A 10082-nucleotide genomic window follows, 5' to 3' on the forward strand; every position below is an offset into this window, starting at 1 on the left:
TAAAAATGCATTTCCAACAAAAGGTGAAAAGGATATTTTCACAACAGGGAAATTTTGTGTATATGGAAGCTTTTAATTTCTTAGCAGTTCTTGTGTCCTTATCCTCTTACAAGAACACAAAGTCCCCACTCACATATTTCATGAAATTAATAATAACTGGATCCTTCTCAACCAAATCAGGAAACACAGACGAGACAAGACAAGATGTAGGACAATTTATTTATTAAATTATAGTTCATAAAACCCCTTGAAATGTGACAATAACCACCGTCAAATTGTCCTCAGAGACTGGGAGGACTGGGACATCAGAGGTAACAGGAAATAAAGAAGTAAAACCATCGCCGAGAGGTTCTACTGCAGCGGAAACACACACCTGTGCGCTCGTCTCTGCACCTGACACACACACACACTGCAGGTGTGCACTGAGGTTTCTCTGTGCTTAAATACTCAGTGTTTGGAAATTCAAGAGATGCTGGTTCTTAAAGTTTATGAATGACCCAAACCTTCCGCCAAAGCTTTGAAAACATTTCCACCATCTCCTGTCGTCATGGCTGTCATACATGCGCACTTCAAGACCAACAAAGATTCAGGAAAGCGTTGGACAGCACGTGTACAAGGCGTCTCTTTTCACGTCTGACAGGTTTGTCACTAGATTAAAAATATTCCCCAGAAACATTCAATAAATATTCAACTGATGATAAATGAAAAGAAACAGGAGAAGTGACTCATTTGGCTTCTTCTGTGTAAAATGTGGTTGAGTCTAAAAGTTCATGACGTGTCTTTAGTCTTACGGTAAATAAAAGTAAAGAGTCAGAAGTCCACTGCTTTCAGCTTTCTCTCCTCCCTCTCAGTGAGGGGCTGCTGGGACAGGATTTTGTCGTGCAGCCGGTGGTGTTTGCCGATGCCCAGCTTCGGCAGGCCTCGGTTCAGCCCCTCCAGCAGGACGCACGACTTGCACAGAGGCTGGCTGGAGATGTAGCCACAGCGGCTGCAGGTTCCCTGCACGGGCATCTTCACGCCGTCCCGCACAGACAGGTTCTCCCCCGAGTGGATGACATCCATAATGGAGCTGGGCCTTATGCTCTCCAGGTCCTTCAGAAAGGTCCTGGCGTAGCCGCGGTAGGCGTTGGGAGAGTAGATGCATTCAGTGGAGAAGTAGTCCAACTTTTTAAAGTACGCGTACAAAACAATCTCCTTCTCGTAGGCGTATTTGAGGGGCTTGCAGCGCGGCACGACGCCATCGCCTTCGCTGGCCGTGGAGATGGCGGTGCAGCGGCGCAGCCGAGCTATGTCCCCTCGCAGGACGTTCATCAAAACCGTCTCTGCCACGTCATCAGCATTGTGACCTGTGTGATAAAAAACACATCCAGCCCCTGAGACAAATTCTAACAAAATTCTAATTATTTGTCATTAAAGGAGCAACTTGTAAAATCTGGCCAGAGGGTCAAAGGTCGCAGGTCAGCAGAGTAACTGCCAGCTGCTGCTCACTGTACTGTTTTACTGGAGTTATCTTTGGCTGTAGCTATGGCTGCTGTTAGCTCAGTTAGCCGTGGAGCTAGCGGCCCTCTGGCTGGACAGACAGGACGGGCCGCGGCTAGCTGGTTAGCATGCTAATAGCAGCAGATGTCTCTGCTACACAACACAGAGACGTCTCCGACTTGACGTCAACGTCGTTCTTCCTTCACATCAGGTTGATGACATGAGTTCATTACTTTGAACTAAAGTCGCGGCCACATCTTCCAAGCTGCTCAGTCACATTTTGGTCTTCGAACTGATTGATTCATGGGGTTACCTGTACATATCTTGTCCACCTTCAGCATGATGGCTCCTCTGTCTAGCGCCTGCCGTCTGAACACTCCGCAGAAGGTGCAGTTGTTTTTCAGTCCCACCTGCTTCACTATAGCGTCCATAGTCCAGCCGTACAGCTCCTCGTACGACACGATCTTCAGCGGCAGCTCGTACTGTTGCTGATTCCTCTTTACCGTCTCCAAGGAGTCGTCACGGTAACCAGTGATCCCCTCATCCACCGAGAGGAGCATCAGTTCCAGGCCGTAGCTGTACCGCTCATTGAGGAGCTTCATGACGTGCGCGAGCACCGTGGAGTCCTTTCCACCCGAGGCGGCGATTCCCACCGTCTCCCCACGTCTGAAGAGCTTTGCTGAAACGATAGTCTGGTGCACCTCCTCCTCGAAGGCCCAGAAGAAGCACTCCTTACACAGCGAGTGGCCCGTTTTCGGACGCTTCAGCGCCGCACGCTTCTCACCACAGCTGCTGCACAGGACGGGCATCTCGACGGCTGGAGGAAGGATTTCAGAAGGTTAACGACGTTAAAAATCTGTCACACAACACATTTTCAAGTTAAAGTCTTTAAAGTAAGTGAACACCAACCTCCAAAGCCCAAAGCTCCGTCTATTTGTGCTACAGGTGCTTTAGTACAACTGAGCCACAGGTTTCAGTGGCTTTTTCTCTTTCATTATCATTCACTTCATGTCTGTAACCCCACGCTGTCACTGCAAACAGGACGCCCACCAATGGACCTTATTTTACAAAACGTATGTTCTGTAGTTAATGGCAAGAAACTAATAAATTGACCACTTTTAATCTATTTTACAATTCAAAAGGGATCAAAATTTATTCTGAAATAAGGTCTCCCTGGAAGGGGCGGGACACATCCTGTTGTGCAGTGGACAGACAGGACATTTCAGCCATGTGTCCTACTACATCATAACGACGTCAGTTAATAAGTAAAGAACATTAATGAGACCACAACTTCTTAATGTTAGTTTACTTTTGTGTTTTTGAGACAAGCCGAATTAAAGAGTGGAACGAAACGACTCACGAGACGTCGTTGACCGTCGCGTAAAAGTGACGTGGGCAGCTCATTTAGGAAACTACCGTCTCTGCAGGTGAAGTTCAGACAGCAAAGCTGGACGTGGGACTCGGTTTGCACATGACTTTTCCCCTAACTGTTTGACACGATTCAATGGAATTAAAGCACGTGGAAAAACGGCAGATAATCAGCTATCAGGTTTGCTTTAAGTCCAAAAACAGCAAATGAACATGAGCAGACGGTCGGCATTAAACGCCTCGGACAGCCAAGCTAAACAGCCACAGTTAAATACTGAAACATTTTCATACCAAAGTTTGAAGCGTCTCACAATGTGGGCGGAGGTTCACTGTGAAAACACGCTGTAATGAAGCTTTCCTCACCTAAACAACCTCACTGTTACACGACTGAATAAAGCAGCATGTTGTTTCATCATGTGTCTCTTCTTCACCGGAAAACAGGAAGTGACGCCAGTCGTCAGCACCTGCAGCACAGCCTGCTGGTCGGAGGTGGTCAGTGCACATGTGCGCAACTGCTCTCATGTTAAATAATTCAGCTTTACTGACAGGATTTCAGTCCATATCTGGCGTGTTTTAAGAGCGCGAAACAGACACAACCAAGTCAAATGTAAGCAATGAGGATTTATTAGTTTGCTTCAAAGAAAGTCAGTACATGTCAAAATGGAGGAGAAAGAGGGCTGCTGCTGGGAGGGGGCGAGGCTGCTGAGGTTCACGACAGGAAAGAGTCACAAGCTTAGTTGACGGGGTGAAAAGCTCCCCTCTGGTGCCACTGCATGTCTCTGATGCGCCGGACCGACTGGATCTGAGGGACCTGGGCTCCGAACTCGCCGCTGTCCTTGTACTCCCCCTTTTCAAACAGGTACTGATAGCCTCTGTAGCCTGGATACTGATAGCCCACCCAGCTGGTGCACAGAGAGGGGCGGGGATCAGAGAGAGGACACCGTTAGACACATACACAGCTGGCTTCCAGCATCACACATCATGTGCAGACGGGATGGACTCACGTGCCGCTCTGAACCCGAACAGAGGACACCTTCTCCTGGTAGCCGTGTGCGTGAAAGCTGGGGACGTCGTCATCGATGATTTCTATCTTCTTCCCTGCAAAGCTGGGGTTCTCGTAAAGGACAATCTTGTGCTCCTGGCTGTCCTGAGGGAGGAGGACAGCGTTAACCCTGCGGACGAAGCAGCTGAGGGGAAGCCTGACCGCGGCCGCGTGTCCTTTCTTACCACTTTAATCGGGCGGAATGCAACAATGGTGTCACTGCGCCTGCTGTTGGTCCAGGAATCCCAGCGAGGATACTCCCCCTTCTCAAACACGTACTGCTCCCCCTTGCAGTTGGGCTGCTCGTATCCCACCCATCTGAGGGGGCAGAGGAGGCAGACACGACGGCCGTCATTTGTCTGGCACACATTCATTTGTTGTTCTGCTCGTTCAGAGCGAACCCCCTTGTCTCTCTGAGTCTCCCACTGTTTAAACCTGGTCTGTCTCTGACCCACACTCACGGTCCACACAGCACCAGTATGGAGCCCACTTTCTCCACGCCTGCTTCCTGGAGGTTGTTACAGGGACCCGTCAGCTCGTGGCAGCGGCCCTGGAAGTTTTCCTGCTCATAGATGACCAGCTGTGGGAGAAAAGAGGAGACTTTTCAGCATGTCGAAAGGAGCTCTGCAAGAGCCAATCGGACGTGCTCACGGCGAGCAGGAAGTTGTAAATGATAACTGGTCTGTGCTGCTTTTCCTCTCACCTTGAACGCACTGGCGCCTGACTGCTGCTGCTTGGATGCAGGGTTCTGGTGGTCTGTGGCCATACTGAACGGATCTGTGAGGGCGAAACTGCAGAGAAACACAACACGTTATGATGTCATCTGGACGCTTTAGACCTGAAGCATGGACGGAGCCAACTGCGGTCACGGATGATTTATTTTTACTGTCTCAGACAAAAGTTCTCAGCCGTCTGAACAAAGAATCACAGCAATGCGCCACGGGAGGCGGGTTGTAGAGATGAAACCCAAAGCACAGCGGCAAAACCAAAACCAAAACGATAAACTCTATGAAACAGAGCGCGTCGAACGTGAGCCTCTTACCAGTACCTGTCTGTGCCAGTGTGCTTGTGATGGCACCAACAGCTCAATATATACGGGACGCCCAGGGGCGGAAACTCTGCCAACAGGACCCGCAGAGTCCAAGCCGGCCTGCAGGTCGGCCTGCCATAGGCCCAGCAGGCTGCGGTGAGGGGTCGCCGTGCAGCCTGCCCCCACCCCACGCTGCCACACTCCCACAAAGTTATTTCATTAGTTGTCAGTTTTGTGCAGCCAGTCATTGTTCAGTATCCACATGATTCAGCACAAACAGTGCCAAGAGTCCCACAATGAGAGGCAGAGAGAGGGAAGGACTGTAAAAGACGGGTTTCACTCTGCTGGAGAGCTCGAGCTCATCCACAAGCGCCGCTTCACTTCATGTTTCAGTCCGAGTCAACACAGCTGACGTGTGGACAGCAGGAGCCACCGGAGAAAAGGTTCAGTTCAGAAATAAAGAGCACACAGACATACAGGACAGATTTCGTCTTCTGTCCAGCCGACAGCCCAGAACCCAAACGCTCTGTAGTTACAGTCAGAAAATCCTGACCTTTGACAAGGTGCGACCAGCAGGTGTTGGACCACTGAATCGATTCACTGATTATCAGGCTTGTTGGTGATTAACTTTCTCTCAGTGGGATAATCGATTAAGCAGCCGATCGCTGCAGCTCTGGTGAGACGTCTTCATGTCTCAGCGTCCTTCTGACGGGGACAAGTGAGCTTTAAATAATAATAAAAAATCTTTTATTTTCTCCTCTTACTGCAGCGTTTTCAGAAGTTTAATTTATCTACGGCCTGAGCTTTTGTCTTTCCTGGTCTTTGTGTCAAGTCTCAGGATGTTTAGCCTTTTGTTTGTTTGTTTGTTTGTTTCAGACTGCAGCTGGATGAGATTCAACAGATTTCTGGTGTTTCATGAAGTCAGATGAATGACTTGTTGTGTCATGTGTCACAGCCTGAAACGTGACGTCATGGCGTCGTGACGTCGTGTGGTCGTTTCACTCCGTCCATACGAACCACAACGACACAATGAAGGGATTCGAACCCTTTGTGCAATAAAACGCCTGCCAGCAGACGGGGGTCTTTGGTTGGGCTCAGTTTGGGGGTCTCTGGTGTGAAAACAGTTTGAGGACTTCTGGTTCAACCAGGAGCAAACGATAAGCGACTGACTGACTTTTCACAGCCTCTCGGCTGAGACGGGACTTTTTAGATGTTCAGTCCTGGACAGTTTGATCGTTTGTTGAAGATCTTTTCCACTGAAGCACTTTGTGCTGCGTGAGAAGTTGACTCAGTCTCCTGGTCTGTCTTCGGACTTCGGTACATGTTGGCGTGAACTCAAATCTCACTTCCTGTGTGTTACAGTCGTGTTACTGCAAAGATCTGACAGAGGAGAGCGCAGAGGAAGTAAAAGTACTCATGTTGCAGTAAAGTCCTGCAGGATCTGATGTGTCATCTGAGCTCCTCCAGCAGAGCATCAGGTTCTATCAGATCCTCATGGGTCTGGAGTCCTGGGAGAACCAGGACCTCCAAACGGGTGGGGAGGACCTGAGTTGTCTGTGGTTTGTGACAAGTACTTTGATGTGTTTTATTTTGTACGTTTTAGTTTGTGGATTTGCTTGTTCTCACTCTGAGGCGTCGTGACTGATCACACTAATCTTTTAAATGCATATGTATTCCCTTTCACACTGCACTGCTGTCTATATGTACGTGTAATTTCATTGCATATTTTACTGTTTGTCTACAGTGTTTGGTTCACTTCCTCTCGTTGCCAGAGATGTCCTGTGACCTTTATGTTGTTCTGTTATGTTGTTTTTGATTTTGTTTTTTAATTATTCTTTGTGGCTCTGTGGGAGCAAACCCCTTGATTTCATTGTACAGTGACAATAAAGACTATTCTATTCTATTCTATTCTATAGTCGTGTAAAAGCACCTCACGAATATTTTGTTGAACAAAAACACCAGAAATATGAATGTAATTTAAACAGAGAAATGGAAGATACTGTAATGCTGATAATGAAGTTAGATATAAGAGATGATAAACTAATAGCGGACGGCACGGTGGTGCAGTGGTTAGCACTGTCGCCTCATAGCAAGAGGGTTCCAGGTTCGAATCCCGGTCTGGGCCCTTCTATGTGGAGTTTGCATGTTCTCCCTGTGCCTGCGTGGGTTTTCTCCGGGTTCTCCGGCTTCCTCCCACAATACCAAAAACATGCACATCAGGTTAACTGGTTGCTCTACATTGCCCCCTAGGTGTGAGTGTGAGGGTGTGTGGTTGTCTGTCTTTGTGTGTTGGCCCTGCGATTGACTGGCGACCAGTCCAGGGTGAACCCCGCCTCTCACCTGTAGTCAGCTGGGACAGGCTCCAGCTCCCCGTGACCCTGATGGATAAGCGGTATAGAAAATGGATGGATGGATGAACTAATAGCAGACTGATGTGTGTGTGTGTGTGTGTGTGTGTGTGTGTCCATAACTGTGGCTCATCAAACACCCGACGGTTCAGTGAACTGTTCGTGGTGCATTCAAATGCTGTGTCACAGTTGAAATAAATCACATGAAAACATCATGTGGAGGTGATTTTGTTTGTGTTTTCACTTCGTCACACTAAACTTCAGTTCATATCGGAGAGCACAGATCAATTATTTGTGTTTTTCCTGAGACTGCAGGCCAGATTCACCATCAGCATGTGGCTGCACCTGAACCTCCTCACTGAAGACGTCACCTGATGACTGAAAACACACACCTGAGCCTGCAGCTGATGTTTCTACAAGACTGTGAGTGTGTGGAGGCAAGGACACAGTGTGAGGGGGACAGGGTGAGGGACAGGGTCAGGGACAGGGTCAGGGACAGGATCAGGGACAGGGTGAAGGACAGGGTCAGGGACAGGCTGAAGGACAGCGTGAAGGACAGGGTGAGGGACAGCGGGGACGTTACTCGTGTTAACTCGCAGCTCTCAGATTCTTAAGAACACTTGGAGGGGACTGACTTCCATGTTTGAATGTGTCATCAGCGTCTGCTGGACGGACAGGTGTGTGCAGGTGTGCAGTTTGGGTGATCAGAACACGTGACCTAACTGTTCAGTGTGTGCAGGTTAATAAACGAGCTGCTGTTTGCCCACAGTGATGACAGCACACTCAGCAGGACCTGAGCTCCACCGTTCACTGCTGGATGAGGTTCACGTCGGCTCAAAACACCTGCAGCTCTGATCAGATCTTTAGGATCTCAGTGAATCGACTCGACTCGCAGGTAAAACACCAGCAACAAACTCCTGGTCAAACAGCTTTTATTGGCCTCTGAAACATACATGGCGCTCCGCGCGGGGCACGGGCAGCGCGTGGCGGGGGCCGCGCTCAGCTGGCTCCAGCTGTGGCGGGCGGGGCAGGCGGTGCCGGGGCGGGGTCGGGGTCGGGGGCCGGAGCTGGGTCAGGGACGATGAAACAGCCCCTCTTGTGCCACTGCATGTCCCGCACACGTCGGACAGACTGGATCTGAGGTGCGGGGGCCTCCCAGTCGTTCCAGTGCTTGAAATCCCCACGCTCAAAGACAAACTGGCGGCCCCTGTAGCCCGGGTACAGGTAGCCCACCCAGCTGGAAGGAAAGACAGACAAACTGTGATGACGGCAGACAGCACAGAGAGGACAGTGGACAGGAAGTGACACACGGGTGAAAGAGGAGGATCTTACGTTCCATTTAGGGCCTTGACACTCGCCACACGATCCTGAAAACCGTGGCCCCACAAACTGGGCACATCATCATCCACAATCTCCATCTTTCTGCCAGCAAATCCGGGGTTCTCGTACAGTTGTAGCTTGTGATCGGCGCCGTCCTGCAGAGGGGAGACAAGCCCTTCAGGTGTCTTCAGTGGACAACAACAGTTTGAATGTGTGGGTGGGGTTTGTGCTCGGACGGGTCACCCACCACTTTGAGGGGCCTTAGAGACAGGAGGGTGTAGCTGCTCTGACTGTTGGTCCAGGTGTCCCAGCGGGGATACTCGCCCTTCTCCAGGATGAACTGCTCCCCCGTGAAGCCGTGCCGATCGTAGCCCACCCAGCTGAGGAGGAGGCACATGGAAACGTGAGCAAACCGTTTCCTGGATCAACATCAAACCGGATTCAGAGCGAGCCGAGCGTTACTCACGGTCCCGACTCCACTATCACAGAGCCGACCTTCTCCAGCCCCTTCTCCATCACATCTTTACACTCTGCAGAGAACTCCGCCTTGCAGCCCTGGAAGTTCTCGAACTCAAACAGCACCACCTGAATCACACAGAAAGGTGGAGGTTCAGCAGTTTATCTCAGTGTGGATGAAGTCACCTTAACTTCCTGTCCACGTGTGTGTGTGTGTGTGTGTGTGTGTGTTGCTGTACCTTGTACGTGGCTCCAGCTCCACCCTGGCTCTTCCCAGCAGCCAGCTGCTCCGGGGCGCTCTGCTGCTCCGACATCCTGCTGATCCACTGCTCCTCCACTGCATGGCCGCAGCGCACACACACACACACACACACACACACACACACACACAGGAGGAAAGCTCAGTGTCACATTCCCACCTCCCGAGCCCAAACAAACCGCATTTTATCACCTTTGATTTGCTAAAATACTTATCATCAAATCAGCTAAGTATCAGTCCTTTATGTGACTCCATCACAATCCACGAGGCCAAAATCCTCCAGACCTGGTTCTCCTCTCCACTGCACTGGACTGGACTGATCAGTGACCCTCTACCGGTCCACAGGGAGGTTTTTACCTGGATATGCCTGCTAGGAAGTGGTAGCGTCCCTCTTTGTGGTGCCACTTGGTGTTTGGTGGGGTTGAGCCATTAGAGGGCAGGGACAGGGGGGGTATTTATGGTTTATTTCTGGCCACAACAGCAGAAAAGGTGGAGCTGTTGATACAGCAAGTCTGTCGCTCACATTGTGTCCGTAACGCTGCCTCTCAATAGGCAGCTGTGTTGGCACGGGCGGCCCTGCCGTCCGCCCGGCTGCCAGCGCGCCGTGTGTGGGCACCGGGACCGGGAGCCAAGAGGATTGAGCAAACAGCCGCGCTCAGCACAAACACACACACACAAACACACTCACAAACACTCGGCCGCACCAAACCTCCTCACGGCTTTCCGATCAGTCTGACCTGAGCCTCACTAAAGCCGGCACTCAGGAGTGAGGACAGCAGC

General features: G+C 50.5%; 3 protein-coding genes across 5 annotated transcripts; all 3 read right to left on the reverse strand.

The window, feature by feature from the left end:
* Positions 1 to 205: 205 nt before the first annotated feature.
* On the reverse strand, positions 206 to 3331 carry ctu1 (cytosolic thiouridylase subunit 1 homolog (S. pombe)). Of its 2 annotated transcripts, none has more exons than XM_046386627.1 (3): positions 3211 to 3331; positions 1793 to 2296; positions 206 to 1346 (listed from the first exon to the last, which is right to left on the reverse strand). In XM_046386627.1, the coding sequence occupies exons 2-3, from the start codon at positions 2286 to 2288 to the stop codon at positions 811 to 813; spliced, it is 1032 nt and encodes a 343-aa protein (XP_046242583.1). In that variant the 5' UTR covers positions 2289 to 2296; positions 3211 to 3331; the 3' UTR covers positions 206 to 810. The 2 variants fall into 2 exon arrangements, with proteins under 2 accessions (XP_046242583.1, XP_046242582.1); XM_046386626.1 differs by having other exon boundaries at positions 3139 to 3293.
* A 117-nt stretch (positions 3332 to 3448) lies between these two features.
* On the reverse strand, positions 3449 to 5288 carry crybb2 (crystallin, beta B2). 2 transcript variants are annotated; one of them, XM_046386629.1, is made up of 6 exons: positions 4938 to 5288; positions 4593 to 4680; positions 4351 to 4469; positions 4075 to 4207; positions 3852 to 3994; positions 3449 to 3749 (listed from the first exon to the last, which is right to left on the reverse strand). In XM_046386629.1, the coding sequence occupies exons 1-6, from the start codon at positions 5165 to 5167 to the stop codon at positions 3581 to 3583; spliced, it is 882 nt and encodes a 293-aa protein (XP_046242585.1). In that variant the 5' UTR covers positions 5168 to 5288; the 3' UTR covers positions 3449 to 3580. The 2 variants fall into 2 exon arrangements, with proteins under 2 accessions (XP_046242585.1, XP_046242584.1); XM_046386628.1 differs by having other exon boundaries at positions 4932 to 5288.
* A 2894-nt stretch (positions 5289 to 8182) lies between these two features.
* Positions 8183 to 10060, reverse strand: LOC124057934 (beta-crystallin B3-like). The gene is made up of 6 exons (XM_046386633.1): positions 9660 to 10060; positions 9283 to 9380; positions 9054 to 9172; positions 8835 to 8967; positions 8600 to 8742; positions 8183 to 8504 (listed from the first exon to the last, which is right to left on the reverse strand). The coding sequence occupies exons 2-6, from the start codon at positions 9355 to 9357 to the stop codon at positions 8267 to 8269; spliced, it is 708 nt and encodes a 235-aa protein (XP_046242589.1). The 5' UTR covers positions 9358 to 9380; positions 9660 to 10060; the 3' UTR covers positions 8183 to 8266.
* Between the last annotated feature and the right edge of the window lie 22 nt (positions 10061 to 10082).

Source organism: Scatophagus argus, chromosome 4 (genome assembly GCF_020382885.2).
Source record: "Scatophagus argus isolate fScaArg1 chromosome 4, fScaArg1.pri, whole genome shotgun sequence".
NCBI lineage: Eukaryota > Metazoa > Chordata > Actinopteri > Scatophagidae > Scatophagus > Scatophagus argus.